This window comes from Lasiodiplodia theobromae (genome assembly GCF_012971845.1).
Source record: "Lasiodiplodia theobromae strain AM2As chromosome Unknown scaffold_13, whole genome shotgun sequence".
Lineage (NCBI taxonomy): Eukaryota > Fungi > Ascomycota > Dothideomycetes > Botryosphaeriales > Botryosphaeriaceae > Lasiodiplodia > Lasiodiplodia theobromae.
The window spans coordinates 746,775-763,748 of NW_023336333.1; the positions used below are offsets into that span (position 1 = coordinate 746,775).

At 55.5% G+C, this 16,974-nt stretch overlaps 7 protein-coding genes across 7 annotated transcripts; 3 read left to right on the top strand and 4 right to left on the bottom strand.

The window, feature by feature from the left end:
• Nucleotides 1–242: 242 nt before the first annotated feature.
• LTHEOB_4997 (uncharacterized protein) lies at nucleotides 243–1,664 on the top strand (the record flags this gene model as incomplete). The annotated part of the gene is made up of 1 exon (XM_035514092.1): nucleotides 243–1,664. One exon carries the CDS (start codon nucleotides 243–245, stop codon nucleotides 1,662–1,664), a length of 1,422 nt encoding a protein of 473 aa, XP_035374439.1.
• A 1,206-nt stretch (nucleotides 1,665–2,870) lies between these two features.
• On the top strand, nucleotides 2,871–4,526 carry LTHEOB_4998 (uncharacterized protein; the record flags this gene model as incomplete). Its single annotated transcript, XM_035514093.1, has 1 exon — nucleotides 2,871–4,526. One exon carries the CDS (start codon nucleotides 2,871–2,873, stop codon nucleotides 4,524–4,526), a length of 1,656 nt encoding a protein of 551 aa, XP_035374440.1.
• Nucleotides 4,527–5,090: 564 nt separating this feature from the next.
• On the top strand, nucleotides 5,091–7,294 carry LTHEOB_4999 (Hmg box protein; the record flags this gene model as incomplete). Its single annotated transcript, XM_035514094.1, has 3 exons — nucleotides 5,091–5,255; nucleotides 5,305–5,983; nucleotides 6,036–7,294. 3 exons carry the CDS (start codon nucleotides 5,091–5,093, stop codon nucleotides 7,292–7,294), a joined length of 2,103 nt encoding a protein of 700 aa, XP_035374441.1.
• Nucleotides 7,295–7,652: 358 nt separating this feature from the next.
• Nucleotides 7,653–9,782, bottom strand: LTHEOB_5000 (Carboxylesterase; the record flags this gene model as incomplete). The annotated part of the gene is made up of 4 exons (XM_035514098.1): nucleotides 7,653–8,677; nucleotides 8,795–8,970; nucleotides 9,118–9,411; nucleotides 9,595–9,782. The coding sequence occupies 4 exons, from the start codon at nucleotides 9,780–9,782 to the stop codon at nucleotides 7,653–7,655; spliced, it is 1,683 nt and encodes a 560-aa protein (XP_035374442.1).
• Nucleotides 9,783–10,741: 959 nt separating this feature from the next.
• On the bottom strand, nucleotides 10,742–13,549 carry LTHEOB_5001 (Zinc finger C2H2-type protein; the record flags this gene model as incomplete). Its single annotated transcript, XM_035514099.1, has 4 exons — nucleotides 10,742–10,821; nucleotides 10,879–11,761; nucleotides 11,813–12,020; nucleotides 12,174–13,549. The coding sequence occupies 4 exons, from the start codon at nucleotides 13,547–13,549 to the stop codon at nucleotides 10,742–10,744; spliced, it is 2,547 nt and encodes an 848-aa protein (XP_035374443.1).
• A 937-nt stretch (nucleotides 13,550–14,486) lies between these two features.
• Nucleotides 14,487–15,425, bottom strand: LTHEOB_5002 (CDP-diacylglycerol-serine o-phosphatidyltransferase; the record flags this gene model as incomplete). The annotated part of the gene is made up of 5 exons (XM_035514100.1): nucleotides 14,487–14,855; nucleotides 14,906–15,099; nucleotides 15,153–15,190; nucleotides 15,242–15,299; nucleotides 15,353–15,425. 5 exons carry the CDS (start codon nucleotides 15,423–15,425, stop codon nucleotides 14,487–14,489), a joined length of 732 nt encoding a protein of 243 aa, XP_035374444.1.
• Nucleotides 15,426–15,872: 447 nt separating this feature from the next.
• Nucleotides 15,873–16,801, bottom strand: LTHEOB_5003 (H/ACA ribonucleoprotein complex subunit 1; the record flags this gene model as incomplete). Its single annotated transcript, XM_035514101.1, has 5 exons — nucleotides 15,873–16,111; nucleotides 16,165–16,193; nucleotides 16,254–16,407; nucleotides 16,604–16,651; nucleotides 16,711–16,801. 5 exons carry the CDS (start codon nucleotides 16,799–16,801, stop codon nucleotides 15,873–15,875), a joined length of 561 nt encoding a protein of 186 aa, XP_035374445.1.
• Nucleotides 16,802–16,974: the final 173 nt, after the last annotated feature.

The window sequence follows — 16,974 nt, forward strand, 5'->3', positions numbered from 1 at the left end:
TTACGCTTTGAAACATTTCTTCGTCTACTCTCTATCTGCCCACAGAAAATGCACATGGTGAGTGCAGTGAAGCACAGCATTTCATTTCTGATTACGTGTGCGGTGAGTACTTAAGGGACCATAACTAGCGGCAGCCGGAACCATTCTTTCTACAACACACTCAACATCCTCAAAATCCAGTCCTCAACCAGCTTCAGAACAGCAACACCTTACATTTTCATCCAGAAGAAACTACACTAGCGATGAGTTCAATATGCGAGGACTTGGACTTGGACGATGAGCGTGTTGAGCTACTTGACAGGTTCATCGAGTTGTTGCCCCCACCAGATTACAGCTTGATCCACCGAGACAAATTCAACTTGCGCGCTACTTCCAAGGGCCTTGACAAGTCCTTGATGCGCTGGTTCATGAAAATATTCCAGAGAGGCCACGCGAAAAAGGCCGACCTTGTCGAGCTCTTCATGACCGCCCAGGATATCCGGGCCCTCCACGACGTCAGTAACAGTGGGACAATCGACGAGGCAATCAAATCCCTGCACATCAACGTCGGCCACTTCGCAAAGGAACCAAGGCGGCCTCTCATCTTGCATTCGCCTCTGCAGACCGAGATTGACGCGTACGAGGTCCTCCTCCTGGCGGGCGATGGCGTTAAGCTCCTGAGTCAAGCTTTCTCCAGCCTACAAAATCTCGAAGAAGTCTACATCGGCAAAGGGAGGATGCCTCTTCACAAGCATCAAACGGACCACTGTGCGTGGCGCGAGACGACCGAGCCACGCTTGAACATCCAAAAACGGCCAGGCTCCGGTTACATACTGAGGACGGAAGTAGTCAAAAGCGTGCTCGAAGCTCTGGCTCTTAGCAGCCAGCGCATCAAAAAGTTGGTCATCCAGAGCGGCTCATCTATGTCTCACCGTGACGAGGCTGGGCTTTGGAGCTTCGATCTTCCCGAGCCGATCTTCGCAAAGTTGGCAACCAGCTTCCAGAACCTCACGAGGTTGCACTTGACAATGTCGTTTGCAAAGGACAAGATCATCCATTCTCGCTTTAGGGCGGCTGACTCGACTGAAGATGAGCGTCTCCAGTGGCTGGTTCGGTTCCTCCAGGCTGCGTCTTCTCTCGAGTCATTCCACCTTGCTGCGTCTCGAGAAAACTTCTTTTCGTCGGACGTTATCAAAGCCGTGCGCCATGCCTTACCCGACTCCCTAAAGGAATTCCACCTCTACAACTCCATGCTCACCGCCAAGGTTCTTCACCAAGTTCTGGCTCTCCATCATCGCAACGTTACCGAGCTTGGTCTATACTGCTGCATCCTTGTCGACGAAAGCTGGGAACCATTCTTCCGCACGCTGGACATGTACAAGCCACGCTTGAAGCACGCCTACCTCGAGGAGCTCTGGGAGTTACGTCCCGACCTGGACGACAAGGTGATCCGCGGGCCACTGCCCCGCGGCGTGAAAAGGTTCTCAGGTCGGCGCATCTCCCACTTCAAGAGGAAGGTCTGCGCAGTCAGCGCCTGCTTTGACCGCCAGCGGAGGCGTGACTTCCGCGATGATGCCATGGTCGTGCAAGATGGTTATGGTCACGTTTCAGGCCTAGACCTCATGGCCCACACTGCGGCACTTTACCCTTCGTCGATTACGAGGAAATTGGGGACATGGATGTAACGGCGCTGGTGGCCCGCGGCCCGTAATGGCTCTGGATCATGTCTGCAAGATTGGTAAGAGGATGGACGACTTCCAGAAGAACACGAAGGTCCGGCCGAGGAGTAGGCGTCGCACTCACTCTTGGCTGGCTTGAGACCGTTCTTTACGGCAGTACTGACTTGGATCACCCACTCCCTCAGAAGGTTTTGAAGCATGTGGATGGGCTTGTGGCGCAGTGGTGGAGCTCGAGAGGGCGCCAAAGGAAAATGCTAGTTACTGGTAGATCTGAGAATTTGTTTTGATCTGAAATACCGCAATTGACGGTTCGTTTGTGGGTTGTTTGTCTTTGATTCTTCTTTTGTGATACAAGGCTCAAATAAAAATACACTAATGTACGTGAAAAGTATAAGCTATGCAATTTACTGTCTCATTGGGAAAATCGTGATCGATAAGGAAGAATGTCATTTGTTAACTGTTTTATGTCAGATGCCGATACTTAATCAATGCGAAAGGATGTAGATTAGTGAATACGGTGAGTAGTGGTGATATGCCCCTGCGAAACAAGATAAGCTAAACCTAAACTGGAAAGAGCAATGCCATGGTAGTAACAAAGGCGTGAACCAGGAACAAAGAACAAGCAATCGGCAAACCGTTGGCTTTATAGCAAAGCATTCCCGGCGGACTACTTGTCGGTACTCTTTAGCCGCACTCAAACTCGAGTCTCGAGTGACTACACTACAATATATCTACCGAGCAAAGGGCATTGCAATACCATACAAACCACCTCTAGGGTTTCGAAGCACTAACAGGGTCCAGTTGATCGTCAGTGTTACCCTACACTATATGCCCAAGCTAGTTATCTCCATGGCATCAGAACAATGTTGCATGTTGGTGAGAAGCGTGACTGCAATCACCAATTCACAAGCACTTCCCAAAACGGCTAGCTCCAACACGGCTGCCTTGAACTTCCACCTCCGGATGCCGAGTACTTATTGCCGTAGAATTTCGCGGGACACCCTTCCACTCTATTCTTTACCACTCTTCTTCGTTCCGAGGAACGCAGATCCTCTTCGCACTTGATATTGGCCACAGACAATCGGACGCCCATCAGAACTTCGAGAAGCCGCACCGGTAGGAATTCCTAACAGCACATCTGCTTCTCGGTATGCTGACGCGACGTGACTGTAGAACCGGCTCTTGCGTCTTGCGCAAGCGCGCGCTTCCACCATGAACAACCCGCTCACCACCCGCGCTTCCGACCACCGACCTACCGGGCTTGATACACTGAATGATGATGTCGTCCTCACTATAGCCCGCATGGCCTCTTCGTTTCGCGACGTCCTAAGCCTTCGCCTCACCTGCAAAGCGCTGTCCAACAACCTCATCGAATGGTTTCGGGCTGAACTGCCGATGTTTCATAATCGCCGCCCTGATAGGCTCATATTGTACCTGTCTTCACCAAGCGATGTCGAGAAATTCAGCGGCTTAACTCAGAGCGAGCTTATCGCTCACCAGATCACTCATCTCCGAATCAACGTCACCGAATTCAACTCAAAAGTCCTTCACGAGATCGAATACGACCTTAAGATCCATAAACGCTACGGAAAGTTGTTCCTTGAGGATATAGGAAGCAATCCATCCGAGGATTGGGATCTTAGCGACCCCCGTCCATTCCGCGCGAATTGGCGCGAAGCCATCTACCACAAGTATCAACAGGCTTACATCGAACAGGAGTGGATGAAGGCAAGCAGCAAGTACAAGAAGCATTTTCCTGAAGGATTCAGAAAGCTCCCTAATCTCAAGAAAATTGTCATTGGGGACTGGGCTGTTGATAAGAAACATGACACAAATGACTATTCCATTGTGAGAGGACAGTATACGTCACCACACGACACAACTTTTGGCTGTAAGGCAAGAACAGCTGCCCTTTCAACCCTGTTGGCGAACCTTGCCTTAAACCCCCAGGACCTAGAAACGCTCATTATCCAGCGGAAAGGCCCGGATTCTTGGCGCTTTAACAACGAAGAAGCTGGAACCTGGGCTTTCGATATTCCAGCCTCAGTTTTCAGTGCCTTAACTACTTCTATGGGCCATCTGAAGAAGCTACACTTGACTCTCAGTGACGGCACATTCACCCAAGAAGATGGTCGTCGTAGCTACAGCGTGGCGCCGGATGGAACCACAACGGAATCTGGACTACGAGCACTGACACGCTTTGTCTCGATGTCGCCGGTCCTCGAGAGCTTCAGTCTTGCCGCAGCTATAGATACTCTCTTCCCAGCAACCTTTATCCGGGGCATCCTACGAATACTACCTCCGACACTGTGCAGAATCCACCTGTTCAACATCATCACCTCGGTCACGGATTTGAACAAGTTCTTCTGGGAGCGCCGTGCAATGCTGCGGTGCGTCGGCCTCACCCGAGTCTACTTGGTGGGCGAGAACTGGACGCCCGTCTTCAAGCTCATGAAAGACCACCTTCCATCACTTGAGATTCTTCACTTGGAGCAGCTATGGGAGCTGTTTGCTGAGTTCTCTGTGTGGCTTTACTTCCCGCGTGTCCATGGCTTCGGACGCAGGTACGATGGTCGGTTCGTAGATGGCCGGTGGTACCCTGAACAGGGCTACGATTCTCTGGATTGCAGGAAGCCCGGTGTCGATGAGGTTGATGATTTCCAGCCATTCACGCCGTACAGCATTCAGAAAGGCTTGGCGAGGGCGATTTGGAAGGTGTGGAGGGATAACAGGTGGACCACGGGCGAGCTGGCTGAGTATGGCATGCTACCGAAGCGGGTCGTCGACCACATCCGCGAGACATTTGGAGAGATACTGGAGCCAGGATTTGACGACACAGATTTCTCCGAGTTGTTTGTGGAATGGTGAGTATGTGGTCAACTCCATGATTTATGGGGTAGAATGGCTATGACCCCATGGATCGACACTGTTACACAAACTCTATGTTTTTGAGAAGTTGCGTGTACTACTAGCAGCTTTATGATATGCCTCTTTCTTCTATTTGTCGAGAAGTAAGTGTCGCTTCTTGCAGAGGTTGTGATCAGTTTTTCTTAATGCAAACCCCTGCTAACTTCTGAATCTAATGGCAACTATATTGTCGATCGGTGACACAAAGTTCCTCTGTAGTAGGACCCTGTCGTGCTAGCTAGTGCTGATTCATTCGGCCCTGCCAACTGGTCTCCCCTCGTTTAGTTAATCTCTTTCCAATTTAAGCATGAGCTAGCCTATATAGACATGCAGCAGTGTTTCTCGTGCATATACGAGATTCTTTACGACGGCTAGCATAACTCAGCGGACTCATTGATATACCTATGTAGCGAGGGTACAGCGACGATGGTATTCTTGATGACGTCATCCGCGGGCAATCCTTGGCTTGCCACTGGCCAGCCCTTTTCGCTAGCTGTTGGCCGCGTGAACCCTCAAACACCACCCATGGCCTCCGATCGCCGTCTATTGCCCGCGCAACCACCACCATTGGACCCCCGCGCGGATCCATCACGAGAACCGCCCCCTCCTCGCAGGAATCTGCCCCAACGGAACGCGCGCCGCTCGCTGATATTGGCCGCCTGTGCCGCTTGTCGGAAGCGCAAACAAAGAGTACGCCGGCTGTGTCACTATGCGAATCTTCTAATGGTTTGCTACACAGTGCGATGGCACTCGTCCGACGTGCAGCGTCTGCAAGGCCACCGGCAAAGAATGCGTCTACGACACGCAGCAGGGCGAGACCAGAACCGCCGCCCTGAAAAACCGCAATGCCGCTCTTGAGCGCGATCTCAACTCGGCCATGCAGGCCCTCCGCATGCTCCAGGCCGGCTCCGATAGCGACGCCGCACATCTCCTCCAACGTCTGCGTTTTGCTGTTGATCTGCCTGCTTTTCTGTCCGACTTGCAACCCTCCCAGCCTTCAACCCCATCACGCCCCCAGCAAAACTACGCCTGGATTGATGTCCCTGCCGTGCTGCGCTACATCCGCGATCATCTCGCTGATATCCAGCATGCATTCTCCATCTATACACAGCGCACTACCATGCTGTTCCACATTTACACCGATGTCGAAGTCTTCCAGATCCTGGCTCTCGTTAACCAACCCTCCCTCCTCGACGTTCCCAGCCCCGTTCTTTGCGAGATGTGCAGCATCGTCGCCATTGCCTCGCATTTTGACCGCAAACGCATCCCGCCCGATGTCAGCGACCTTATGTACAGCGTTGCGAAGCACTTCCTTGACGACCTGGTTTTGCAAAATCCTCTCAGGGCAATCAAAGTTTGCGCCCTCTTGGTGCTGTGTAACATAGTCGTCAAAGCCACCGTAGCTCTAACCTATATCGGTACCACTCTTCCAGTGAGCTTTCACTCAAATACCAGCTGACTTCAGCATAGATATGGGGCTTGGAATAGCTCGCAACCTGGGCTTGTATGGCCAGCAACGCCCTCCCACCATCGACCAAGATAGCTGGGATGATGCAAAGAAAGTTTGGCGTTCTTTGGTCCTTTGCAAAGGCTGGCTGCAGGCCACTCTTGGTTATCTCCCCGACGATGTTACTACCGTGGACCCCGTCCTGTATATCGGAACATCCGACGCTCAGGACACCACCGAATTCTTCCGCACAGAGTTCACCAAGATTTCGATACTAAAGGCAAAAATTCTTGCCACTGCAGAACAACCTTATTTACATCGCAAAACCATCGATCGCCTAAGGGCAGACCTCCAATCCTGGTACCGTACTCTTCCGCCCGAATGGAATCTGTCACAAAACCTTACCAATATCAACGACCCGTACCTACGCATGACTACCTCTTTCCTGCATCTCCTCCATCTTGGGGCTATCATGCTTTTACACCGACGCGTCATATCCTGCTACCTCGAATTGCGCAAGGAGGATCCACATCGTGCTTTGGAAATGATCGGAGAAGCAACCGAAGCTGTGAATGAAGGAATCACTGCTGCAAGGCTTTCCGCTCGGCTTCTGGCTCTAATCATGGAGGAGGGAGGTGTCACCCGGCATTGCTGGCTTTGCATTTTCCAGTCGTACATGGCTTGCTGCACCCTGCTGTACACCAGCTTCCACAAGCGCCTACACGAAGTCCCGACGCAAGAACCGGACGATGACTTTGAACTCTCCGGGAAAGCCTTAGCCACTTTGAGCTTCTGTGCCAAACTCGATCCGGGCGCTGGAAATCTCATGAAGACACTGCTACCTTACTCGTCGATGCTTGACGGTACGAAGCAGCTTGAGATTAAGATTTCAGAGGATGTGGCAGTAGACAACTCTGCTGTCCTTCAGCCCATGCCACCCGCTCCAATGTCAGCCGAATATCTTTTTCCGCCCGAAGGCACGAGCAAACAGCACCAAGCATGCAATGAGCTTTTCGAAACACTCAGTAGGCCCTTTGGCACTTTTTCACTGGTTCTCGACGAGGAGAAGCAACCACCGCTGCTTCGCCAGACCATGACCAACGTCGACGAGCTCGGTCTCGGGATCCACTTGGACTGGACCGGGGCGAACCGGGCCTCTTTTGACAGCGGACGAGCGGGGGGTCGGTTCGCCGAGGGGGTTCAAGGACAGCCCTTTGGCTGGACCAGGTCGCGGAGTAGCACCGAACATTTGAAAGAAGCGGAGACGCTGGAAATTAGCTGAGGATCCGGTCGTTGAAGATGTGAATACCCTGTTGGCCATCGTATATTTTTCATCGTTTCTGTGCTGGACTTCCCTTGCGGGTATCGCAGCCAAATTGATGGTCCTGAGCATTGAGTTTGGGTCTCCATCGCGTTAGTTTTTAATATCTTTTAATCAACTGATACTGGCCTTTGTACTCTGGCAAAGCATAGTTCTCTTCTCAACATCGGAAAAGACCGTAACGTCTGGTTGACATTTCTTTCCCGCAGATCTCCAATTTGACTTCGGGCCCCCGCAAACTAAAACACCATTTCCAACACCCTCTCGCCCATCCACATCGAACCTTGCACCCACCAACCTATGTCTCACTCCACCCCACTCACACCCCGCGCCTAAACCCGTCCCAAGCCCCCACCACCACATCGATCCCAACGCCCTCCTCCCGCAGCACCCGCGCCAACCGATCCGTCCGCACCTCCTCCTCCCGCGTAACAGCATCCACCCCTCCCTCGCCAAACACGCCGACCTGCGCGCCGCCATCCCACCCAGGCCCCTCGCCCGCCACGAACCGCAGCACGCGCTCCGCCCACTGCCTCGCCGCCTCTTTATAGCCCTCTCCCGGCAGCGCCTCCTCGAAGTTCAAGAACACTAGCGCCACGTCCATAATGTGCGACGCCTCGCCGTGCCACGGGCCGGGCCAGGGATTGGGGAAGGCGAGGCGGTAAAGCCACGCCTTCCCTTCTTCTCCTCCTCCCGTCGCCACCTCCTCCGCTGCAGGCCACTTCTCCACATACGCCCGCGCCCCCGCGCGAAACAGCAAATCCGACGCCAGCGCCACGATCGCGCGCAGCGCCTTCTTCGCATCACTCCCGGCCTGGATGCCATACGCCGCGAACAGCTTCTCCGCCACCGCTTCGTCACCACCTTGCTGGACAAGCCCGCGCCGAAACGACCCCATAAACGCCTCGGCCAGCCCCTCGTCCTCGCGCTGCAGCGTCGGGATCATGGCCGTCAGGATCGACGCGTCGGCCGGCGCGTAGCCGGCGAGGATCTGCTTGCACCACGGCCTCGTCTTCTGCCCACCGGTTGCTTCCGGGCCGAGCGACGCGGCTAGATCCGCGTGCGTGGGCCGGTGGCGGACGCTGTCGTCGTCGCCGTCGTGGACGAAGATGAGCGGCAGGCCTGGTGGTGCTTTGGCGAGGAGGTCGGGGATGGGGAGGGCGGCGAGGGCGGCGGGGCGGGTGGAGGGCGGGTGGTTGGAGAGACCGAAGGCCGCGGTGAGGGCGGCGTAGGTGTTTTCGGCGACGGCGGGCGGGAGCGGGTTCATGAGGAGGGGGGTGCCGGACATGGTGATGAGGCGGGTGAAGAGAGGCGTGGGGGATTGGAGGTGGAGGAGGCAGGATGCTTTACTGAATGTTAGTTATGGTGGGATTTGAGGGCTGGGATTGGCTGTGTTTCATTGGACATGAAAGGGGGGAATGTTGTGCTAGTTGGAGGAGAGATGAGGGAAGAAGGCTTTACCTCCACCTGCGCTTTCGCCCATGGCGGTCACGTTGGCTGGATCGCCGCCGAAGCCGGCGATGTTTTCTTGCACCCATCGGAAGGCCGTGGCTTGGTCGCGTAGACCGTTGTTCGATTTGTAGCCGGCCTGTTGCATCTCCTTGGAAGTCAGGAAGCCAGGGATCCCGAGTCGATATCTGTATTCCCGTGTTAGTCTTAACTTCCCCTTACTAAGCGCCTGCGAAACATGTTTTAATGCAGACCATTCGCATTTTCAATCTTGATCTCGGAGGAATGGGTTTGGGATACCCAAAGATTGAGGGCATTGGAAGAGCAATACTCACCCGACATTCACGCCAATAAACGGCACGCCCCTCTCCACTCCCAGCTTCACCAGCCTCTTGAAATCGTACTGCGGCCACCAGTTCGCACCGATGAATAAGCCGCCGCCGTGGACGAAGACCAACACTGGAAACCCTGCCTCGCTGGGCTTCGGCGTCCCGGCCGGTGGGACGGTGATGTTCAGGTTCAAACCATCCACATCAGAGGTCGGCGGTGGAGCGTCTGGCTTAGGAAGTGTTTGCTGTATGAAGCCGAACTCCATGTCGATTGCATTGGGAAGACAAACAACGTGTGGGCTGTTTTGGGTTGTGAAGAGAGCATTAAGTCAGCTTGGCTGCCGTTATTTCTATACAGAGCATTGCATTGAGATCCGCAAGGGAAGAGTGACAATCTCCCATATAGAAACTTTCTGAAACAGGAAATGGAAGGAGATACCAAAGTTACTCGTAACTTAAATCAAAAGAAAATCAAGGACTCACCCAAACTCTCCAGCCTCCACCGTAGCCTTTGGATCGCCCTTCAGCAGCTCCGGCGGCGCGAAGCGATCTTTCAACGACGCGTACTTGATACCCAGGAACTGCGCGACGCCGCTACCGTCATCGGCAGCCTTGCCTCGAACAGTTCCCAACTTAGGATGTTTGATCGTCGCTGCAGCTGCGGACGCCATGGTTTCCGAAAATGCGATTCACTTCGGATGTGGTGTGATGAATGGTATATCAACTCAGAATGAGAAGGTGTAGAAGGAGAAGCGCATTGGCCAGCCAAACGGATGATGTTGGCGGACGGGAAGTAGTGGAGAGCACCAGGACAATATGGTATCTTTGAAACGGGAGTGCGGACATCCCGCCCATTTTTATACTCAGCGTTGATATGCCCCGCCCCACGTCGTGGATCCCGTCGGGATCCGCTGCAATGGTTACTCCGCGACTAGGGCGTGGTGGGGAAATAGAGCCGTTCATTTTACAAGGGGAAGAAGATAGAATTGTGACTGGCCAGGGTCTCCAAACGTCAGCAATGGGGGATTAATGTTTGTGGGGTCGAGTTTTGGTTCCATGGTGGGGCACAAAAAGCGTAACACGCCAAACACTTCCCCCGCTCGCGGGGTTTGTTGACGTTTGATGACGATTAACCGTAAACAGGAACCTCCCCGCATAAAAGGTGGGACGTGCTCTTACTGCTGTGCTTGCTTTTTGCATCTGTTTAATCTTTATTTCGACGAACATGATCCCGATGAAGCGAAGAATGTCTCAGCCGCAAAGACGACGGATAGTTACACGCAGCACGGTAACGAACTTAAGAATCGAAGTACTCTTTCAGAATCTAATAAGCAGATCAATTGGTGTTCACATGAAGAACTAAACAAAGAAAGTAGTGGAGATCTGACCGCTCACGTCTAGAGATAGACCTATCTATCATGAGTGTATAAACTACACGAAACCAATACCAACCCCAGGCGCCCAAGTCTTTCATATTTCTTTTTCCTTCGGCCACGCCTCTTAGACCCACCTAACAATATCTATCAAACAGTCTCGGGTCATCACCACCGGCTCCAGGCATCTCCACGGTTCACCCAAGGCCTCTCACGCATAACTCTGCAACGCATAAATCAACCTGCACACCCTCTCCTCAGCATTCAACAGCCTCCTTAAAATCCTTCTCATACGCATCCGCCAACTTCATCAGCACCGATCCCATCCTCGGAGTAACTGCAAAACCCTCATCAGTAAAAGGAACCCACATGAAAAAGAAAGGGCGCAACTCACCACCCCAAACCCACGTATCCGACAAAAACGCCGCGCAAGCCCTCGCCACCGCAGCAGCCAGACTGGCCCCCTCAGCCGCAGCATCAAAGTCGACCTCCAACTCGCCCAAGCAAGCCTCGACATCCTTCAAGATCGTCCTCTCTTCCTCTTCCAGCCCTGCACTCGCCCGTTCCCGCTGCTGCGCCGCGTGCACCCACTTGGACAGGAACAGGCTGGCGTCCCACCACGCGACGGCGTGCTCGACGCTCCAGCCGAACGCGGCCGTCTTGCGCACGAGCAGCGGCGAGCCGACCTTGGCCGGCAGCATGAAGCCCTCGCACGCCTGGCGCGCGCCCTTGGTTGCGAAACCGTTGCTGCGGTCGTCGTCCATCGGTGCGCGCAGGTACGCGTCGACGGCGGCCGAGACGACGCGGTCGCTGTCCGAGGCGAGGGCGAAGCGGTTGAAGGCGGGCGCGGCGGCGCCGACGCCGAAGAGGCGGGTGCTGGCGATGCGCAGGAGGGCGTTGGTGTTGGAGACGAGCGAGCTGGTGGTTTGCGAGTCGTCGGACGGCGGCGACGCGTGGTGCGGGTGCCGGTAGTCCTCGCTGCAGCCGTTGCCGCTGCCGCCGCGGCCGTGGTTGAGGGCGTGCTGGCATTTTTCGATCGAGGATGCCGCGTCCAAGAGGAGGGCGGACTTGTTGTTGTTGCCAGGACACTGGGAGATCTGTGAGAGGTGCCAGACGTGGATGTTTGCGGCGTGCGCGATGACTAGGCCTGCGAAACCCCATGCCATCTGGTTGTCCTCTGGCGTATCCTCCGATTGATCTTGGGAAAGCGTGTCCAGCATTGCTTCCTTGACAGTCTGTCGAGATCCCTCATGTGCTTTGCTCTTTGCTTCCGTCCACTGCGCCGCTGTTTTTGCGTCCCAAAGACCATCCTTCGCCGGAAGTTCCACCTGCAAGTCTTCGCCAACCGAAAACCAGGGGCTTGTGCCATAAGCGACTGAAATGAGATTGCTCAGGATGAGGATACCGCAGAGGACTCTCTTGCCAGATTCCTCACTAATCCAGTCTTCCCACGTGGAGTTCCCTCTGCTAAACTCGGCCGCAGAGCATGTCCGCCGGATGCGGTATTCCGAAACGAAGAAGCCACTCCTTTCTATGCTAGAGAGGACGAGAGCTGTCCGTCCGCTGAAGACCGAATACATGGCAAGGAGCAAGCTTCCTTGGACCGCCCACAATGGCCCCGGTGATGAAGAGTTAACTTTGCGGCTTGCGGATATAGCAGAGTGCAACAACGGGCTTGCAAGCTCATACAGTACGGCGGCGCGTCGTCTGTCCAGGCGATACAAAGCCCCGATGCAGCAGATTGCCAAAATCAGCGGGCTGGGTGTTGACTCCAAATTCATTGAATGAAAGTGGACGACGGGAAAATGACGGTGGAAGCAGTTGATGTATCCCTCGATGAACTTCTGCAACTCTTTAGCGTTCGGAAGTTTGCTGTCATCCCAATCCTCTTTTCTCGTCCGGGCCTGAAGGTCCGCGCGGATGCTACAGTAAATTTCGGGTCCCACTGCCAGCTTCGCTTGGTCAGAGTTGCTCTCTTTGGATTCCTCGGGAAACGATTTCCTGCTCAAGACGCTGGAGTTCATGGACGGACCTTTGAAGGAAAAACTCGAGTCGAACAAAGATGCACTCTGCTGATCCTGGCCACCTGTCAGAAACGGATCAATGGGAATCGAGAATTCCAGGCTCTCCGGGGTGATCAAAGAATCCATGTGGTTCTGTGCCATGTTAGAAGGCGGCTCCGGAGGTGACCAGAAATCCCGAAAAATGTCAATCGATGACGAATCCAGATCATGGTGCCAGTCATGCTGCGAAGCTCGATGAGTATCAATGGAGTGGCTCCCGCGGGTTGTCAATCTCCGGCGCTTGGTTGGCGGGCTCATGGTTTCTTGTGCGGCATCCATCGAGTCGTTCCTGGATTCAATGCTTGGCACGGCAGCCTTGGAACCTCGGCTATGTCTTGGACTCATCAAATCGAGGTCCAGAGACTGTTGCGGCCCGCAAAGCTGCGGATCGATTGGCATGAAAGGAGCTTGCATTGGTACTTCCTGGAAAGCGACAATTGGCTCGCCCCATGGCTGCAGGCTACCTGGTGCCTGCTCGGGACAGCTTTGAGGGCTCGGGTAGAGAGCCTCCACCGCGCTGCCAAAGGCGAATGATGGCGACATGACGTCCGTGGGAACGAGGATCTGGGAACTCCGACGGTCATCCGTAACTGCTAATTGGTGCGGAGAAAGTTCTGCTGAGGTGGCCATGGGCGCGAAATTCTCTGCTAGAGCGACATGGGGCGGGGCCTCAATCTCAGGCTCGAAAGACTGCCTGAGGTCGGGCTGGGAGGATGCATTGCTTGGAATTGACACATTGATGGTCTCTGTCGATTCTGAAGACCTTCGAGAATCAGGAGAGTCCGGGACGGCGGTAGCAATGGACTGCCTCCTCTTTTCGGAATGCAGCGTCTTCTCGTGGCGGGTGACCAGGTCTTTGCGGGCGTACTTTTTGTGGCAGTACTGACAGGCAAAGGGCCGCTCACGGGTGTGGATCCGCTCATGGCGCGAGCAGTGCTCGCTCCTTTTGAAGACCCTGGCGCAGGTGGTACATTTGTAGACTCTCCGCTGCTTGCCGGACATGATTGGTTGTGCTGTGCTCCCAACAGGTGATTGCTGTATAGAGACAGCACAATGGGACCTGCATTGGCGTGTGTCAGCACGATTGATGGGCTGCTCTTCTGTTTGAGTTGATGACAATGGAAAGACAGGCGCTTGACGGGTAGTCGACGGCGGTGCCGCGCGGTCGTTCGGACCGGGCCTTATCAACTCCGGCTACGCTGCCCATGCATAAGGGAAGGCCGAGGGCCCATACCGTGTCTCAGAGAGCGCTAGGGATAGATCGTATTCGGGCCAGAGGGCGTGGCGGCCTAGAAATGGTCGGTTGCGGACGCGGTGAGGTTGAAGAAGAGAGTGCGGGACGCGCAGGGCAAGGCTACGACATGGTGCTGCTAGCCCGTCGCTGCGCCATTAGTCCCAACCGGCGGCAAGCCAGCTGCCAAGTTGGATGCGCGGGACCCCGGAAGCATCGCAAAAAGGCGGGGAAAGCTTCAGGCTTCTCCGCGAAAGAGAACGGGGATCGGCCGCGCACTGATGAGGCGGCACGCATGCAGCGCCCTCTGCAGGGCCCGCCGCCGTCCAAGCTCGGCAGTGGAGCTGCGCGGAATTGCCGTGTTTGCGCACTTGCTGGGCACATGACTGCCTCAGTGATGAAATGCTGCCGCCCTCACTGGCCGCGCCGCCCGTAGCCGATGACTCGCGCCGGCGCCCAGCCTCTTTAGCCGCGAGCTGCTCAGCCGCTCGGCATCAGGGCGCACTCGAACTCCATCATCGGAGAAATAAAATTGGGGCAGTTGCCGTATCCGCGGGGAGCCACTGTGTGCAGGTCATGAATTCAATTGTCTACCTCGTGGCCATGCTCATTATATCGTTACACGGACAACCCGACGAGTGCTCGTCTGCATCCTCTGCTGATTGTCTAGCTTTCATAACCAAACTTTTCCCGGCGGGTTCTGAGCCTTTACGGCTTCGGCACCCTCAGCGTCTTGCTGACCATAAGACATCCGTGCAGCAGGAACATGCCGATAACGGGATGGAACTCGAAGGGGGTGCCAGTCAGCGCCGTGCCGAGCGGCACATCGTCCAGAACCCAGCCGTTGTACACCCAGTATGCCATGATGCTGTCAAGACCGAGCGATGTGGGGATAGGCGTGCCTTCAAAGTACTTTGCCTTGCCAGTCGCGTCCTTGGGCACGAGCTGCGTCGTAACATTGAACCGCGCGAGACGAGTGAGACCGCAAAGGACGTAGAAAGTCAGGAGCACGTGGTCCACGGGCGTGCGAAGGCCAATAGCCATGGCGCAGCAGGCGGGCGCAACGCCGAACGAGATCTGAACTCGGCATCAGCAACAGCTGGGAGCAGCGGGTCTTTCACACGTACCAGGTCCGCCAGGGAGTCAAGCTCCTGACCCATCATCGACGCCTTCTTCCTCCACCTAGCAACCTTGCCATCCATGAAGTCGAAGAACAGGCCGAACGGCATGAAGGCCAGAGCAGCCCACAGATTGCTGAAATCGTTCGGCTCACCGAGGCAGTAACGCATCGAGGAGAAGACGGACATGACACCGCAAAATCCTGCCACAACTCGTCAGCACAAGTGAGCATACCGCGTGTGGCTCTGGGCTTACCGTTGAGCTCCGTAATCACATCCGCAAGGTGCATGGCCCTGCGCTGGTTAGCTCATGACCGCCTCGGCCATTGCGCAGCGGAGACGTACTTGATCAGCGAGAAATGGCCAGCATCGGCCGAGAGCAGCCTCTTCTGCTTTTCCAAGCCTGCAACACCGTGAGCGCCTGTCTCGTAGAGGGCGCGACGTGTGGAAACGCACCTGGGTTCTCAGCAGCCGACGGGGAGCTGCCGTCCTTGTCGGCGCTGTTTCCGGTACCGCTCCTTCGCGACATGATGGCGCCTAGTGATGCGGAAAAAGAGATGAGAGGTTGGGGGGAGAGTCTGAGCAGTCGGAGCTCGTGGCGGGAGGGCGAGTTAGGAGGGTGAAGGTGGTGGATGCGAGAGGCTGTGCAGCGACACTTTGTTTTCCAGGCAGGATCTCGGGCCTGAAAGCGGCGGGCCAGACCGAACGTCATCGCGTGTCGCTCCTCCGCCCAACGCTAAACAGCATAACGTGGATCAGCTTCCGAAACAAGTCACACACATGTTTCTTGGTCACGCAGGGCTGAAATCATGCACTCTCAGATGAACTTTTGCATTGTTGCTAGAGCTTCTCGCTCCATTAGACCCAAAACCCCTCAGACCGTCTAGTCTGGAAAATTCGTACAGAGAAAAGAGCCACTCCCAATCCGCGAACGCCGTCCCATGAGCCGTAAAGCACAAGCAAAGGCCGTCATCGACTAGTAGCCACCACGGCCCCTGCCCCTGCCGCCTCCTCTAGGAGCGCCGCGGCCACCACCGAAACCTCCACTGCTGAAGCCGCCCCTCGAGCCTCCGCGGCCTCCGAAGCTGGGTCCGCCGCGGCCGCGCGGTGCACCGCCACGACCACCACGGCCGCCAAAGCTGCCAAAGCCACCACGGCCACCGCGAGGTGCACCGCCACGACCGCCACCACCAGCGCGCTTGGGCTTGGGCATTCCTAAAAAAACGATTAGATTTTTTTTCTTCACAGTGGGGACTCTAAATTCTTACCCGGCGGGGGCTTGGGCTTGGGAAGGAACCTGAGCAAAGATCCGTTAGCAATCATCGATCCAGTCCAACTTCTTTAGGGCTGTTCCCACCTCTCCAGAGGCAGCAGCTTGTCGCCGCCAATGTAGAACTTGTCACCCTGCTTGAAGGAGGTGGCCTGGATGCCCTCCTGGGGCTTGATGGTGAAGTAGACCTGGTTCAGAGGACCAAGGATCTCATCGACCTTGCCGATCGGGCTCTGCGACCCTGTTAATTTTTCCGTCTGCCATGTACTATCTCGCGTGCTTGCTTGCCTTGTTCTCGAGGTAGATGGGAGCGTTGAAGTAGGGAATCTTGGTGTTGATCGATTCGCACACGATCTCGCCCTCGCAAGCGTGCATGAAGGTACCCATCTCTGCTCGTCGTCAGCGTGCGTTCGGCCATTGAGCCGCAGTCGACTCACCGAAGACCTGATCAGGCGGGCCCATCGGCTGGGAGAAGCCACCACGAGCTGCAACACCCAAAGTTAGCACCGCTGCGACTTTTTCCCCGGAGCGCTGGCCCACGCACCTCCACCACGGCCGCCGCGAAACCCGCCGCCGCCGCGGGCACCAAAACTTCCACCGCCGCGGCCACCGCGTGCGCCTCCTCGGAATGACATTTTGTGCAGCTGGTAGTGATCGGAAACGGGAGTGGGTTGTCGCAAGTGAGGGAGCTCCAGCGCGGGCGCGGTGGTTCGCGTCCACGGAATTTTTGCAGGCGGCGGCGGCCGGGGGATCTTCGGCTCGGCCCTCTAAGTCACGCTAGTGACTCAAGTGGACAAGTTCGACTTTT